Raw genomic sequence first — 18,375 nt, forward strand, 5'->3', positions numbered from 1 at the left:
AGAGAGAGAGAGAGAGAGAGAGACAGAGAGAGACAGAGAGAGAGAGAGAGAGAGGGATGGAGAGAGAGGCAGAGAGAGAGACGGAGAGGGATGGAGAGAGGAAGGTCAATGGTGGTAGTAAAGTCCTGCTGCGTGGATCATTAGCTTCATTAGCTAACGGTTAGCAGCAGCTGCAGCGGAGCAGAGAGACCGAATGAAGTGATCAAACTCCTCATCAGACCACAATCAGCTGACTGATGACTACAGACTGCTGGTCTGACTACAGACTGCTGGTCTGACTACAGACTGCTGACTACAGACTGCTGGTCTGACTACAGACTGCTGGTCTGACTACAGACTGCTGACTACAGACTGCTGGTCTGACTACAGACTGCTGACTACAGACTGCTGGTCTGACTACAGACTGCTGGTCTGACTACAGACTGCTGACTACAGACTGCTGGTCTGACTACAGACTGCTGACTACAGACTGCTGGTCTGACTACAGACTGCTGGTCTGACTACAGACTGCTGACTACAGTCTGCTGGTCTGACTACAGACTGCTGGTCTGACTACAGTCTGCTGGTCTGACTACAGACTGCTGGTCTGACTACAGACTGCTGACTACAGTCTGCTGGTCTGACTACAGACTGCTGGTCTGACTACAGACTGCTGGTCTGACTACAGTCTGCTGGTCTGACTACAGTCTGCTGGTCTGACTACAGACTGCTGGTCTGACTACAGACTGCTGACTACAGTCTGCTGGTCTGACTACAGACTGCTGGTCTGACTACAGACTGCTGACTACAGTCTGCTGGTCTGACTACAGTCTGCTGGTCTGACTACAGACTGCTGACTACAGACTGCTGACTACAGTCTGCTGGTCTGACTACAGTCTGCTGGTCTGACTACAGACTGCTGGTCTGACTACAGTCTGCTGGTCTGACTACAGACTGCTGACTACAGTCTGCTGGTCTGACTACAGACTGCTGGTCTGACTACAGACTGCTGGTCTGACTGCTATCCCGATGTAACCCTCTCTGATTGGTTTCCTGTCGTGTATTTAAATGTTGGTATCTTAACGTTTAGCTTAGCAACGAAGGAAGGCGGCCTCGGTTACGTCCCGCTGGGATGTAGCCAATCAGGAAGCCCTTCTTGCCATGAGAGTCACGTGTGCAGCCGGTCTCAGCGGGTAGAACCGGCGGTGAGAAGGACAAGGCCGGAGACAAGAGGGAATGAGAGAGAAATAGTAATTGATGAGGAGATTAGAGAGGAGGAGGACGGAGGTAATATATAGATCGCTGTGGAGATTGAAATGAAGTGAGAGAAGAGAGAAGAGGCAGTTTCATTAGAACTACTTCTGACCTAAAAACAGTCCTGTAAGGAAAGTTCTGAAGCTCCAGTTCCTCTGCAGGACGTCAGAGGAACGTCTGTCCCTGCAGACGACAGAAACAACATAGAAGTATTCACTCTACCGCGGAGCTGTCTGTAAATCATGTTAATCTGAAGTATTATCAAAGTCAACTGTCAACTCATCAGGTGGGACATCTAAAGAGCATGACATCATCTTAAAGGGGCTCTATGGAAGAATCAGAAGCTGCTTGTTGACAGTGACACGTGTCGACAGTCAGCGTCGCACTACGTAGACGCAAGCGAGCATCGGTCAGACAGTGAGGCGTCATGCCCCGTGACGCAACGCAGCCACACCGGGACGCAGCCGCCATGCTACGTAGCCGCCACGCAACGCAGCCGCCCCGCGACACAGCCGCCACGCGCTCGTGACATTCCCAGTGTGGACGAAGCGTAAGGCTGCTTTCATACGAGTTCAGACGTTGTTTGTGACGTTGGTTGTGTAGCGGTCTGGGCGAGTCACTTTAAAGGCACGTGAACTGCCACCATTAACGTCTTTTCTTCCCTCGTGGCTGAGTTGTACAGATCTGGTTCGCTGGTTACGTGATTGGACATTGCAGCGTGACGTCGGGTTTCGTTTCTCCAAAAGTTGATTCAGTTTCTACTTCTCCGCCGCAGGCCGCTACGTTTATTTTCAGCACCCCCTGCAGCCACCGCAGCTCAAACGCACTACCCCCGTTCAAAATGAATGTAAAAATGTTCACTGTTTCTCCTGATCTGGTGTGAATACAGCCGGTTAGTGAGGCCGAGCAGTGGCTGGCGGTGGCTGGCGGTGGCTGGCGGCGGTTGCCGTTGGTTGGCGGTGGTTGGCGGTGGCTGGGGGTGGTTGGCGGTGGCTGGCGGTGGTTGACGGTGGTTGGCGGTGGCTGGGGGTGGCTGGCGGTGGCTGGGGGTGGCTGGCGGTGGTTGGCGGTGGTTGGCGGTGGCTGCCGGTGAGAGCTGGTCAGAGTTAAGTGGTCCCAGCTTGCTTCACTGTGTGTCACACTAATAATCCATTCAGCTAATAGATGTGATGTTACCTGGCAACGCCGCCTCTCTCCGTTAGTTAGAAGGACATCCGCCAGTCAACCACCCGGTCAATTAGTCAGTCACGCTCCTCTGATTAGATCAGAGACATTAACGTCCTCACGGGAAGACCGAATCAATGCAACAGTAAGACGGAGAGACACAGCAGGATCTCATCAGATCAGGAGAATAAAAACCCTAAATACACATTTACATCACGACAACATGTAGAATGTGTTTACTGTTTATAGGAACTCCGTTATCTTAGTCTCTCTGAGGTCTCTGAGCTCCACCGCCAATACAAGATAGAACAAAAGAGAGAACATATTAAGAGCAGGATTAAATCAATACATCACCAAGAAATTAATAAAATAGCTCCGACATGATGATTGTAAAGTTTGACATTTACATTAAATCGTTTTTCAAATTGCACTTTAAAACTCTGTGAACTTAACTTAAAAAAGATTTGATGTAAATTAGTAGCAAATTCCAATCTCTCTCGCTCTCTTTATAGATATATCTATATATGTTTTATTATATTAACGAAGGCTGTGATGGTGTGTTTGTGTGTTTGTGTGTGTTCCAGTTAAAGGTGCGTGGTCCTGCTGGTCGTCCTGGTCCCAGTGCTCCGTGGGTTGCGGCGGCGGTCACTACCAACGCACGCGCTCCTGTAACAGCCCGGCGGCCGCCAACGGAGGCGACATCTGCATCGGACTGCACACCGAGGAGGCGCTGTGTAACACGCACACCTGCGACGGTAAGCTCACACTTAGATTCAAAATCTATCTCTGTCACGCCGCCACCGCCACCGCCAACGCCAACGCCGGGGGTCCGTTCATCACGCCACTCGTCTCCCACGCCGTGTCATTTCGGCGTCTCTAAATTGCTTCTTTCATCTGGCTCTAATGAATCCAGCCGGTCTCAGAGATATGGAAGATAAACAGAGTCCTGCTGAGACAACAAGCCGTCCTCCCACCGTGTCCTTTCCCCCCGCCGTGCTGCTGCAGCTCTGAGCGCCATGGCAACCGCTCTGGAAACCTTTCAAAGACCTCTACTAGAACATCTGGATATCTGACACATCTGAAGTTTGGATGCTTGTGTGTATGTAGAGTGCATGTTTGATGCTGATACCAAAGAGCATCAATATTCAACTATTGGGTTTCTCCTTCGTTGGGTAGATTAGAGATTACATCACCTACTCCATCAGTTCTACCTTTAAATCTCTAAGAAGACTTTCTCTCATTCCTCCACGGTGAACGGAGAATCAAGAAACAGAGAAAAGTCCTGATGAGTTAATACAACTAAAGTCAAATAAAACGCTCTGGACTCATCTGGATGAGTAGCACGTCTCCACAACGCTGACTGCTTAAGAGGAAGTCTTTTAAATAGGGAAGTTTTAGTGAAGATGCATGTGTTCGGGTACGGAGGATGAAACCTGCCAAATAAAAAAAATAATCAATAAATATATAAGTCATTAAATATGGCAAAAATAATATTAAAAATAAATGTAGCCATTAATTAATTGATAAAATGTGACATAAATGTATATTTCTGTTTTAATTTATTTCTTTATATTTGTATTAATTCCCCTTTAATTTATTATTTTTTATTAATTTTTAAATTGATTTATTTTGGCATTTATTTTTAATTATTTATTTATTTATTTTTGCACTTATTTTATATTTATTTTTAAATTCATGTTTTTATTTATGCATTTGATCTATTTATTCCCTTTTGCATTTCTGCCTCATTATGCTAATGAAGGGGCTGTCACTTATTCATTTATGTTTTGGTTCCGTCCTCCGTATTTGGGAAGTAGTGATCATCCGACTGGATAAAAGAGACTTGAATTATACTGCACCGGTTTGTAAACGGATGTTTTGATGTAGTTTCGTTGTTAAACACCGCCGTCATTTACTTCAATTCATCAACACGTTTCGCCTTCCTATTTAATTCTCTGTTCACCGTGGAGACATCAGAGAATTACTGATATACAGATGATCATTTTGTGGGTGAAGTTTCCTTTTAATAGCTGTAAGACGTTGTTGGAGGTGTAATCCTCATCTGGACTGTTTCTGCTGGAGAAAACAAAGTTAAATAAACTCCTGCTCTTTGGAGGATCCGCTGGAAGAGCGACATGTTTTCAGGAAAGACACGTTGCTGTTGAATTATTTCCTGTGAGCTCCACTAATGTGATTTATTTTACCTCCGCTGGGGAGACGAGAAGCATCTCAGAGACATCCTAGATAAATAAAAACAAAACTATGAAGTCATCGAGGTGAGAGAGAAGATGTTCTTAAAGGTCAGTTCAGGCAAATGACTCAAAGTTCTGTTGAAATCAAACTAGTCTAGCCTTCTCCCCCTGAAGTCTCCCTCCATATGATGATGAGATGTGAGATGTATAACAACGCCCTCTGTGTCTCCCGCTCTATTCCCTTCTGCTCCCACAAGGACACTGAAATATGCATGAGAGATCTGCTGCTGATCCACCAGGAAGGAAACAACTCAGATTAAGGATTCAGTTTAATATCAAACAGCCTTCAACGCTTTGTCCCCGCGATTATTCATTTAGCTCTAAAACACAAACTGGAGGTAATATTCATCATCTGGGGGGTTTCATAGTCTGCATGTGTGTACAAATATCTCCTGATTCAATACCATCATGATACTCAGGCGTCCATTCCATATGGATTGCAAAACTTTTTTACCACTAGACCATGAGAAAAAGTTGAATCAGACACTTCTAGGGACTTTTACTTTGTAAAATCTCTAAATGAATCCAGTAAAAATGTTTGATTATCAGCATGTATGTAGTCAGAGACGTCCTGAAGTCAAATATATCAGTTATTGGCAGGAATTATTGATTATCCAGCGACCCAGAAATCAAAGAATAAAAACATTTCCCTCACAGATTAGTGGGATTTTCTTTTTAATTTATAATGTTTTATACTTCTGGTGAATATAATCCATCAATCTGATTTCCATAGATGTATTTAGTATCTACAGTTCCCTTTGTTAACACCTTATTTTGAAAAGCGGACATAGTCCCACGTGTCTACTTCCTGTAACTTCTCCAAGGTGGTCTCTAGCTCTCCCGTCAGCTCCGTTCTCTTTATCCATCCATGGTCAGCTCCATCGGGGCCGTTTCAATGCAGAGAACACAAATGTCAGTATCTGGGTGCTCTACAGTCGTAGCGTCGGCCCATTTGACCACGGAGACGAGAGCCACGGCCGGCTCCGCCGCAACGATACCACCATACCATAACGTTACCACCATACCATAACGTCTCCTGCTAAGTTTTTGGGACTTTTATTCCGACATATATCATCCTTTTTTAGGAATTTTTTGGGCCATATTTCGGCTTTGTTCAGCCTTATTAACGGACACATTTTGGCCTTTTTTAGAAGTTAGCATGCAGCTTTAGCTCTGCTCTGTCTAGCTCTGCTTTTCCTGTCAATGTGTGAAACCCAAAGTGTTTCCATCCTTTACTGGATGTGTAGTGTTTACCACGCTGGATTTAACATGGGAGGGTGCAGGTCGTATCCACGCTGACCCTCCAACGTTTTAGACTCTCTGAGCTTTGTTTTGGTTGACGGATATGACGTCACGTTACTCAGTCTACCACAATAAAAGCGGTAACTTCCTTCTACCTCCACATAGACTCAGATGAAGCAGATATATCGATTGTGGAACATTTCCCTCTTCTCTTAGTCGAGATGTTAATCAACCTCCTCTCTAAGGTTAATGTTTTCCTGTTCGTCCTGATCGACCACCTCTCCATCTTCGACCCGTCTCCTCGTCCGTTCCTTTATTGACAGGCACAACATCAGTCATCTATCGGCGGGGTCCTCCCGGTGCCGCCGTCCCTCTCTCTGCATGATAATTGGAGGCGAGCCGGCTGTCAGTCACGGGGATATTTGATGCCCTCCCTCCCCTCCCCGTCGCAGGTCATTTGATTAAAGTTTCCAGCAGTAATGGAGGACAGCAGGAAGGGACTGCAGGGACAGAATACTAACGAGGAGCCTGATGGCGTCCCTTCCCTCCGACTCAACAGTACGATCACGCAGGTCGCCCGGGTGACACAAATAAATGGGAATAAATGAAGCAATTAAAGCGGTGCACGGTTATTAAGCACGTTTCAGGTGGTCGGTGTGTTCTGTGTGTCTAGATGTGGCGAGGAGGGAGCAGATGGTGGAGCCGGAGCGGCGGGCTGATACGGAAGGTAAAAGAGGCCTTCGCTCTGCCAAAGCTGCACACTCGAGAGCAGCCTGAATAAGAAGCCGGCCTTTCACTGCTGCAGCCTGTTTGCTCCCTTTGCTTTCAACCCAGGGTGAAAGAGTGCAGCGAGTGCACGGTTCAAAGCCGGGAGTTTTCTCTTTCCTCTTTGTTTACCGCTCAGTCGGCTGCTGCGGGGAAACCGCTCTAAAGCTTGTCTCGGGAGACAAACATCTCCGCTATGCACTAAACAAACTCTCCATGGGCTCACTCCTTCCAATCCTGTTTACATCACAAACACTGTTTTCGGTGCTGTTTGGCTGGCGGGGGACGGTTAGCGGCGACGCCGTGGGTGGGCGCGCTGGTTTCCAGGACGTCCGGGTTTCGATGTGTTTTGTATTGATTGATTTTTTTTTTGGTCTGCGTTCAGGTGGCTGGATGGCGTGGTCGCTGTGGTCGGCCTGCGATGATTCAGGCTTGCAGATGAGGAGTCGGGCGTGCGGCGCTCAGGGCAGCACGCCGTGTGTCGGGAACGGCACCCAGCGCAGAGACTGCAACGAAATACCCGGTGAGTCGGTCAGCTCGCGGTACCTGAGCCTTCAGCCTCCTTCACACTCGTCTTAACACTTCCAGGTTGGCCGTTCAAAGGCTCCTCCAGTGCTGCGTCCTTTTGCCAGAACTTTGAGGAGACAACCTGTTTCCTTTTGCAGTCTTGAATATCCCAGAATGCACTCCACGCTTCTCACTTTCATTTCGTTTTTTAAAATTGTATGATGCAAATAGAAACATCTAAGTTTGTATCTCTTGACGTGGAAAGCAGAGGACATGATGTGACGTTCTAGACCTGTTCGCTTTTTCAAAAGTGGTTACAGATTGAATCTTGTGAAGGGCTCGTTGCATCGGTGGAATATGATCTCAAAAAAGTACAAAATGCAAGTCTCCCTCAAAATACTCCAAGCCTCGTTCCACCAAACCCTCCGTTGTTTTCACCATCTTACGGAAGCCTTCGTTCTCTACAGCGCTGAGAGGACGCATATCTTTGCAAATGAAATAAATGGTTGGCGGTGTTATTTAGTTTGTACGCGTTGAGGTCGGTGGTAACTTCCTGTGACATCGTTGTTCCAGAGTGAGTTGAGAGGGATCCACTCGTTTAACGTTAGCCGTTAGCTCTAACGTTACATCAGAAACAAACGGCGAGACTCTTGTCCATCTCCTTAGTGCCTTCTTTTATTATTGTGGAAGCCAAAATTAACCCAGACTTCAGCTCTGGACGCCGCGGGAACCGGTCTCAGTCCTTCGGATTGGTGGAAAGTAGTCAGCCAGGTTTGCTAATACTAACGTTGGCGGCGCACCGCTACTTCCTGTCTCAGCCTACGTTGTTACGTTGGACCGATATCTAGCGGTTGGGGGTTTAAATACAACACAGAATGAGCCACAAGTCTTTGCATCTAAACTATTAATTCAAAATAGTGTTTTTGAGAATCGATGCAGTATCGCACAACATAATAATACGATACTCAAGCTGATCGATATTTCCTTACAACCCTGATATATTTTATATATAACTATTTTTGCATTTTTCACTTCTGCAATTTAATTGCAAAAAAAAACACCTAAAAACATCGCAACATGCATTGCAATGCTTTTAGAAAAGCTGTCTCTAAATCAGACATCAGGGCTCAACAATCCCAGAAAAAGCCACGAAATCCTGGAGGGATGTTATTGAGATGTTTTAACTGTGCAAAGACGTCAAACAAGAAGTAAACATATAAAATACATGTGATTATCTTGTGGTTGTCCAGGTTTACCCAAACACAGTGTTGGTTTTGGTCTCTGTGAGGTCAGAACATCGATCCTTAAGTCCTCCTGAAGGACACGTCTTGGTTGGCAGCCTCATTTGAAAGCAGCAGTTTGTGATTTTAGGACACTGTTTGTCATCATCCTCATCATCTTCATCATCTTCATCCATCCTGTGTGTGTAGCCGGCGTCCTCTTTGTGCTCTAAAGCAATCTGCTTCTGTTAATTAACCATAATTAAGTCCAGGTGAATCCAACAGGTTAGCGGTTGACCCCGGCGGCCCCCCCGGTGCACCTTGTTATGCTGCTGACGCTCTCAGAAAGTTTCCCCTCTGAAATGATCTTTCATGGCCCGCCGGCAGACGCCTCGCCACGCTCAGAATCCTTAACGAGTCCAGACGACGGAGATTAATATTAATGGGTTGTCACAACACCAAATCACATCTAATTTTATTGCAAATTTCAATGAGGCGATGGACGGATTTGTTAAGGTCACACTGTGAGGAAGCTGAGGAATTAGGGCAAAAAATTAATCAGGGGAGATGTGGCGGTGCAATTAAAACAGCTCACACATCAGCCCTCCTCTGTCCTGGAGGATTTGTGGGGGACGGGACGCGGCGTAGCTGTAAATGATTGGACTGTAGCTGTAAGTTATGTGTCTCTAAAAGCAGCTAGAGAGGTTCAGTCTGAGGGAGCAGAGCGGCTTTCTCACTACCCAAAGTTCTGAGTGTTAAAAAGCAACATTTCAATCATCAATCCTCATTCACTGTTTTTCTGCATGTTTCAACTCCCCTGTTGTTACAGTGTGTGTGTGTGTGTGTGTGTGTGTGTGTGCATGTTAGTGTCTGACGTTGTGTTCCTCTCCTCTCTGCAGTCATCCTCCCTGCATCTGGTTTTGATAAGGACCAACACTGTGGAGGTAAGTGGACGAGCAGCTGCCTTCACTTTGTTCCTGTGTGCATGTTCCTGTTTTCCCCCCCCGTACTGTACGTCTGTCCCTGATGTGTGTTTTCATGCATTAGATGTGCATTTCCATAGTCTGGCAGAAGAGGAAGAAGTAACATTATGTACGCTGTGATGGAACAGGACACAAGTTGTCCAGCTATTGAGACAACAAACTGACTGATAGGAAGAACAAAACCAAAGAGTCTTTTCACGTCCCTCAGAAGACAGACATCAACACACAAGAGACCACAACTGATCAAATAACTGTGGACAAAAAGAGATGAAGACTTTAGGGATGTCACGAGAACCGATGCTTCGGTACCGAGCCGAAGACCATTTCTCTACAGTAGCGTCAGGGCTCGAGACTAACGGCATCCCGTCGTCCTGGAGACGATAGAAAATGTGTTTGGGATGCAGTGAACTATCCACGCGTCTAGAGGAAGCACTTTATTTTTTCCCTGATAATGCTAAATATGTGAATAGAGATGTTAACGGATATTAATAACATTTACCGATTAATGCTATCGGTTAAATAAAAAGCTGAGCAAAACTCCGAGGAGCAGCTCGTCACTAAAAGTAGAACAGCTGGTCCACTTTAAAGGTTCTGTTTGTAACTTCTTCCAGGTATAAATCATTGCTTGTCGGTGTCTCATGGCCGCTCGTGTGTCTCCGCTGTTCAGACTCAAACTACAGTGAAGCACCAAAACCTCTTGGTTGTATCTAGTGAAGCTGTTAAACAGTGTTGGCCGCGGTCGGAGGACGCGGGGGAGACCGTAGCTTTGGTCTCCAGGACCGGAGTCTCTGCTCCTCTGCCTGCCTTCACTCACACACCGCGCTCCTTCTCTCTCTCTCTCTCCACCTCTCCCGTGCATGCTGCTCACTCCACACTGCAGAAGAGTTAGTTTAGCTCTGAGAATATCTAGTGAATGTTCAGTGGACGTTTGTGCAGAAATAACTGCTGCAGCTCCTCCAGACCAACAGAGGTTTCCCGTGTCTTGTGAAGTGACGGGGCTCCGCAGAGAGAAACGTTATCGTCTCCCCCGTTCCCTCCGGCCGCGGTCGGGAGGCCGAGGCGGGAAAAGCCAACACTAGGATCAGCATTGATTCATGGAGAGACCTTGGTCTGGTCAGCTAACATTACTGCCAAGCAGCTGAAATATAGAGTGATATTGTGCTTTTAGCTGACGTGTGTCTCCTCACTGTGTTGAGCGATGCTCGTTCAGGTATATGTAGAGCGAGCACAAGCGCCAGCAACAGGACACTGACTTTAGTTGACTTAACGACCACAGGTGAAGCTGTTAACAAGACATTTCTGATTCTTACATAGAGTCCCTTTAACAGCCCGCCTTAAGAGAGTCTGAGCCGGATGTGTTGCTAGCTTCGGGGCTAACCACCTTCACCTTAATCAGCAGGTGGCTGGCAAGATACGGGAGCTTGGCTCAGGTCTTGAGGAGTTGTAGCATTTAATAACCGACAAATAAACGTTACGTTCACAGCTATAACGCCACTGACAACCCCACACTCACCGCCGCCACACACACGCGGTCTGTCGTTACGTTGGGCTGAAGGAGTAACGTTACACCAGGCTGACACACAGCTGACAACCTGGCAGCTGAACTAACTGATGCAGTGGAGACTTTTTACTGGGAAAGTGGCTGCATGTGTGGTTACTAACTCTCGCGGTCGGGCGAACTGCAGCTGGTGAGAAATGATGGATTTGTGCATCAGCTTTTTGTTGCAGCTGGACGTCTCATAAGGCACTAAAATCATAACACCGCTGCATGAGACGCACTAATCTGGTCGGTTATCGGTTAGTAAAAAGTTGGGAACAACAGATCTGAGTTGAAATCGGCAGGACGGGAGCTAGTCAGAGTTAGCTTGAAGAATTCAAGATAACTTTGTTTTCACGGTTGCTGACACAAAGGTGACATATTCCTTTAGTTTGATTCAGAATGAGTCTTGTGGTAAACGTGCGTGCACATAATGCTAGGGGTGTGTGGGATGTGATGACGTACGCTAACACCGCCACGTATCTTCTTCATTTCCCAGCATTCACCTCCATCCACCTGATCGCCACCGGTGTTTCCTGTTTCCTCGGCGCCGGGCTGCTGTCCTTCCTGATCTACGTCTACTGTCAACGTTTCCACAAGCCGTCGCAGGAGTCCGCCGTCATCCACCCCACCACGCCCAACCACCTCAACTACAAGGGCAACACCACGCCAAAGAACGAGAAGTACACCCCCATGGAGTTCAAGGTGCGTGATCGCTGGAGTCGCTGCTCATTTCAATATCCTGTAGATAGAAGTAATGCAAGTAGAAGCACACACACACACACACACACAATGTAAATGTTGTAGATTCAAGGACAACGTGATTCATGTTTTATTTAGAGCCTTTATTCATGCATTTATCTCAATAGAGCGTTAACCACAGAAGATGAATTACTACTCATTTCTATTCCTCCCTGCTCTTCTACTGAACCTAAAGGCTTTAAGCCTCCTACCTGCCCACAGACCTCGTCCTTATTAATGGGCCCCATTAGCTCGCTAACGCATTAGCCGGCCCTCCACCTCCCAACGCCATCCGTCTACTGCGCCTTCACATTTACACAAAGTCAAGAAACTACTTTTTAGAGCAGTGTTGTTGTCATAACTTCTGTTGTTTTGCTCCTTTAACTGTTGGTTAGTGAAGCTCTGGGAGATCATCATGGATCTTTCTGTCTCTGTAGAGTGTGTTAAAGCATGCTGCTGATAATAAGCTGTAGATAAATTCATTTAAACTCTTTATGACCTGAGTTAAACAATCATTCTTTACTCCAGAATATAATGTAGCACGTCTCAGAAGCAGCTCGGTGATTCATTTCATCCTGTTATATTCAGTTACATCCTCTCAAATCAGACACAGCATCCGTCTGACCTTAAAACATGGGCATACTACCCGCATCAGGAGCGCGTGGCGTCTGCGTCGCGTGTTGGCTGCGTGATGCAGGAGTCTGGTTTTCACACTAGACGCCTGTTGGCTGCGTGTTGGCTGCGTGTCGGCTGCGTGTCGGCTGCGTGTCGGCTGCGTGTCAGCTGTGTTTCTGCTGCTGCTGTCAGCCCTTTCTTTCTGCATAGAGTTTGCCTTTTAATGGCCATTTATCTTCATGATAAATATAATTTATATTTATTTTAGACAGAGAAAGGTTCAGCAACGTGTGGTAATTAGTAAATAATAGTAATAATCCACAATTAAAACTCAGTACTTTATTCATTTATGATGCTTTCCAAGTCACTGCTTGTTCCACATCACTGTCCCGCACATATTTCAGAATAAAAGCCTCGTGTTAACAAATGAAGGAATTCTGTCTATAGAAAAAATCAGCTCATCTGAACAGAGTCTTTGTCTGACTGAAGACTAACGTGCTCCAGCAGAGATTCATCTCAACCGTCCCGCATCTCAGATTCTACCAAAGCGTGACGGGAACACGTAGCCATGACGACACATCTCTGTGTTTGATCCTCCTGACACTTGTTGTCCTGGCGGTTATTATTATTATTATTATTATTATTATTATTGTTGTTGCTGTGTGGACGCGCCGCTGACAGCCACCTCGCCGCTGAGAGCCTGAACTCATTAGCTCTAATGACCCCCCCCCCCCCCCCCCCCCCCCCCCCCCCTCTGGAAGGTCCTCCACCTTCTGTTCTTCTTCTACCTTCTACACCAGACTGCGTTATTACATTAGAATAAAAGGTGGGTTTAGTTCTGTTGTTATTTCAGAGAGCCCGTCCCCCCCGTCCCCCCCGTCTCATATATTAGCGTGTTGAGTATGCTCCACATGAACTAAATTAAATTTGTTAAATTGCTCTGCTTTGGTTATGAATACACTCACAGCACACGAGTCATAAAGTCCTAACCTTGAGGCGAGCGGAGGGAGTTTATTCACCTGATATGATTTCAGCTCTTACATAAAACACAGAACGGAGCGTCCACACCGAGACACGTCTTTATCTTTACGGGGCGTCCACACTGAGACACGTCTTTATCTTTACGGGGCGTCCACATCGAGACACGTCTTTATCTTTATTTTTTATAAACTGAAACTCTATTTTAAGAAAAACTAAAACTAAACTGAAACAATATATACAAATATTGAACATTTAAAAAAATTAAATTAAATAAATAAACTAACAAAAAATAAAATAAAAATGAACATAAATTCATTTCAGTAAACTATCTAAAGTTTTTTAGTTATAATACATCACTACTGAAAAAAGGAGACAGCGTGAACTTGTGTCAACTGTCGTGACTTTGAACCACGGACTTGACGTTACAGGAGACGCCGCAATTTCTTCACATCGGACACTAAAGTAGCGCGAAGATTAAACATTCCTACACAGTTCTCCAACCAGGTATTTAGTATGTATATGTAGCTACATGAGACATTATAGCTGGACCTAACAGAAACAAACTAAAACTAATTATATAAAAACTAAACCTTCTGAAGAACTGAAACTAAACTAAATCTAGCAAACGCACTCTGAACACTAAACTACAATTAAATTAAAAAGTCAAAAATAAAATAAAAATTAGGACTGTCAATCGTCAATAACGATTATCCATATTTAATCGCGATTAATCGCAATTTTTTTTGTTTGTTCCAAATGAACCATAAAGGGAGATTAGTCAAGTATTTAATACTCAATTTACGTTACTCAACATAACGTAACAAACATACATGTTTTAACCCAAACCACAACCTTTTCCTAAACCTAACCACCGTCGAAGATATGGGAGAGCGTTTCATTTTTTCTGGTGAGCTCTTGGATGAATGGTTTTATAAAATAATTTACTAAAAGAAAACATTTAGAAGGAAATGAACCTCTTGGTCCAGATTTATTCCTCTTTGGAGTTTAGATCCTGTTTTACGGCTGTGTAATCACAACATCCAGGAACTCACCTGGCAAGTAGAGAGAAGTTTAAAGTATCACCGTAGATCCCAATATCAAACATATTTAATATTAGAGCTGTCAATACATTCAAATATTTAATCTTGATTCATCACATGATTATCCATAGTTACAGAAAAAGAGAGATTAGTCAAGTATTTAATCCTCGTATCAACATGGGAGTGGACAAATATGCTGCTTTATGCAAAATGTATGCATATATTTATTATTGTAAATCAATTAACAACACAAATCAATGACAGATATTGATCCAGAAACCCTCACAGGTACTGCATTTAGCATAAAACAATATGCTCCAATCATAACATGTCAAACTGCAGCCCAACAGGCAACAACAGCTGTCAGTGTGTCAGTGTGCTGACTTGACTATGACTTGCCCCAAACTGCATGTGATGATCATAAAGTGGGCATGTCTGTAAAGGGGAGACTTGTGGGTACCCAGAGAACCCATTTACATTCACTGATCTGGAGGTCAGAGGTCAAGGGACCCCTTTGAAAATGGACATGACCGTTTTTCCTCGCCAACATTTAGTGTAAGTTTGGAGCGTTATTTAACCTCCTTCATGACCAGTTAGTCTGATATGGTTGGTACCGATGGATTCATCAGGTTCTATAGTTTACTATGATACCAGTATCTTCACTCTAGCTTTAAAACTGAGCCGCTACAACCTAAAAATCATGTTAACTTTAACAGCCTTATTAATATGACATAACTGATCAAACATATGACTCTCTGAGTTGTGACTGAAACCTTTAACGCTTCTGTTTCTCTGCTGTTTTCCTTCCAGACGCTCAACAAGAACAACCTGCTGCCAGACGAACGCTCCAACTTCTACCCGACGCCGCTGCAGCAGACCAACGTCTACACCACCACCTACTACCCCGCGGCGCTCGGCAAGTACGACTACCAGCCCAACTCCTCCCCCTCGCCGTGCCGGACCTACAACCAGAACAACAACAGCTGAGACACGCCCCCCCCCCTGCCGCCTCCAACGGACGCCACCCCGGTGACATAACCGAACCCACATGAACTGTTCTTCAGAGCTCGGCCTCTGTTCATCATCGCCCCCTCTCCTCCTCGTCTCTTCCGCATGGTGGCGTTTTGAGGGCGTTTCTGGAACTTTCCATCAGGAGATGTTGGGTTTGGATGGCGACGGCGAGGCCCAGGTCCTGGTGCAGACGGGGACTTATGCAACCAGCTGGGGGGGCGGGGTGTTATCGTAAGGGGGCCTGACTGGATTTAGTCGTGTCAACTCAGAGCTTCATGTGTGGATCTAGCAGAACACCGAGTCAAACAAAACTTAGCATTTCTCTGGATCTGGATCACCGCTTCACACCTCCTCTCCGTTACTAACATCTTCAGCTTGGAATGAACTTGCGAGTCACTCGACAACAGAAGCAGTTACTGAGAACAAACGCCGCGTATCGTGATGTCCTTGGCGCCGAGCGAGAGAACGACAACAAAGGAGAAAACTCAATGAAGTCGATGATGATATAATGGTTGTCGGGGGGCGGATGCACGCCCTCCGTCACGTGGCAGGAAAGAGTCACAACACTAAAACATCCGCCTGAGTTGGACGCCTTTCGTGGACGCTCGTGAAAGTCAGAACAAGGTGGATTATGGGCCGTGGTGTGAACTGTACATACAGCTTTGGGAATGCCTTGGGTGCCTGTATGCAATAGAGGGCAGAGGCCACATTTCTTTTTCTTTCTATTTCTTCACTTTTTATTTTTTTCCAAGAACAATAAAAGACTTGTGAAAAGTGAATTGATTGATTCTCCAATCGATTCTCATATTGATTCTACTGAGTGCTAAATAGCTCGGTGGTCATATCACATATGGCCAGTGTGCTGACGAACAACTGGATCGGGGGGTTCTTTTCTATGATGGTAGAATAAGCTAGTAGACTTGTTCTTATTTTGTTTTTTAAGATGTTTCTTTTATTCTCAAACTTGAGCTGTAGCATAGGAGGACATATTTTGTTAAATAGCTGATTAATTCTCTAATTTCACTTCACTGAATCTTGATTTTTCCAGATGTTTTGGTAACCGTTGCATCTTCAAAATGTTCACATAAAAATGATTTTTACAAAGAATGACTGAAACAAAACACGTCGGCGTCGAAATGCTTGGAAAGATCAAACGGAGTGCATGTGAGTGTGGATGTTTGTGTACGTGCAAACACGTGTACTCTTTATCTCTGCGTGTCCTGAATGAGCATAGCTGTATTTTGTACAATGTAGATGCTTTCATACACATGACTATATATATACGACGAGGATTATTTTGTGCATTGTTTTCCACGTTCTGTCGCTGACACACTACTGTTTTTTCTATATTTCATGTACGAGATGTTAATCATAAGTTAAAGCATCGCGTGTACACTATTTATAGTCAAAGCTTGGTTTATAAAGGGCATTTTCACAGCTATATTTTATTATTATTATTATTATTGCCTGATCGATGAATGCTAACCCAGCAATGCTTTTCAGTTCAGCTACTGTACATGCACGAAGACGAGAGCTCTATCTGTATATAGGAGCCCTCTGCAGCCCGTTTAATGAATGACCCTGCGGAGGATGTGTAAATCTATCTGTATATTGTATAGCTAACACTGTTTGTTTAAAAAAAAAAAAAAAAAAAAAAAGCCTTATAGTTGTTTAAAAAAAAGTGCAGCAGCTAAGTACACACCAACCATGAGGTTTGTTTGGGGGACGGAGCTCCACAATGTGGCCGACCGCCGCCGGCTTCTGACCTCCAGCAGCTGCTCACACATCCCAGAGACTGAATAATAACTCTGATAATATGAGACGGTATCAAATATTACAGACTGAAAATATGAAGTCGTTTTGATCTCTAAACTCCGCCGCTATCGGCGCCGTCTGAAAGCCGGTCATGTGATTGGTCGGTGTGGAGCCCCGTCCCCTGCCATGTGAGGCTCTGTGCCCTTCTATGCAACTTACCAGGTGTACTGTTAGACCTGTCATGTAGACTGTAATCACTGCCTTTTAGACACTGTGAATTTTTTGGTACCCTATATTTTTGTATATTGTACATTATAAAAGGATAATAAACCTTGATGCCAACTCAACGGGGATTTGTGATATTTTTTAAATTTTCTATACTATGCCATTTTTTCGCGACGTTCGACATACGATACTATGTCTTTTTTCATGACCACGTACTATACTGTGACTTTGTTTCAAAAGTCACAGTATAGTATCTCGAAAATGTTCATGAAAAAAGTCATAGTATAGTATGTCAAATTTTTTTACGAAAAAATCATTGTATAGTATCTCGAAAATGTTCATAAAAATAGTCATAGTATGGCATGTCGAAAATGTTCATGAAAAATAGTCATAGTATTGCATGTCAAATTTTTTATGAAAAAAAAGTCATCGTATAGTATGTCTAAAATTTTCACAGAAAAAGTCATTGTAAAGTACGTCAAAATCTTCACGAAAAAAAGTCATAGTGTAGTATATCGAAAATTTCCATTAAAAAAAAATAGTATAGTATGTCGAAAAAATTTTACGAAAAAAAAATTATATTATAGAATGTCGAAAAATGTCATGAAAAAAAGTCATAGTATAGCATGTCAAAGTTTTTACGAAAAAAAAGTAATAGTATAGCCATCGAAATGTTTCATAAAAAAAGTCATAGTATTGCATGTCAAATTATTTACGAAAAAAAGTCATAGTATAGTATGTCGAAAAATTTACATGAAAAGAAGTCATAGTATAGTATGTCGAAATCTTTCATGAAAAAAAGTCATACTTTAGTGTGTCGAAGATTTTGCGAAAAAAAAAAGTAATGGTATAGCATGTCGAAAAATTTCCATGAAAAAAAAGTCAGTATAGTATGTCGAAAATGTTTTACGAAAAAAAAGTTGTATTATAGAATGTCGAAAAATTTCATGAAAAAAAGTCAGAATATAGTATGTCAAAGTTTTTACGAAAAAAAAAAGTAATGGTATAGCATGTCGAAAAATTTCCATGAAAAATAAGTTGTATTATAAAATGTCGAAATTTTTCATGAAAAAAGTCATAGTATTGTACATCAAATTTTTTACG

The 18,375-nt window shown here is 44.1% G+C and overlaps 1 protein-coding gene across 4 annotated transcripts in view; it reads left to right on the plus strand.

The window, feature by feature from the left end:
- The window catches only part of sema5ba (sema domain, seven thrombospondin repeats (type 1 and type 1-like), transmembrane domain (TM) and short cytoplasmic domain, (semaphorin) 5Ba), a 220,391-nt gene extending 202,998 nt beyond the window's left edge, over window positions 1–17,393 (plus strand). The window contains exons 19-24 of one of the 4 annotated variants that reach the window (XM_074657943.1): window positions 2,982–3,152; window positions 6,565–6,618; window positions 7,042–7,179; window positions 9,283–9,327; window positions 11,403–11,608; window positions 15,091–17,393. In XM_074657943.1, the coding sequence (XP_074514044.1) occupies window positions 2,982–3,152; window positions 6,565–6,618; window positions 7,042–7,179; window positions 9,283–9,327; window positions 11,403–11,608; window positions 15,091–15,267 (791 nt within the window). In that variant the 3' untranslated portion in view covers window positions 15,268–17,393. The remainder of the gene's footprint in view (window positions 1–2,981; window positions 3,153–6,564; window positions 6,619–7,041; window positions 7,180–9,282; window positions 9,328–11,402; window positions 11,609–15,090) is intronic. The other 3 variants (XM_074657944.1, XM_074657945.1, XM_074657946.1) reach the window with 3 other exon arrangements.
- The last annotated feature ends 982 nt before the right edge of the window (window positions 17,394–18,375 follow it).

The sequence above is a fragment of the Sebastes fasciatus genome, chromosome 14 (assembly GCF_043250625.1).
Source record: "Sebastes fasciatus isolate fSebFas1 chromosome 14, fSebFas1.pri, whole genome shotgun sequence".
Lineage (NCBI taxonomy): Eukaryota > Metazoa > Chordata > Actinopteri > Perciformes > Sebastidae > Sebastes > Sebastes fasciatus.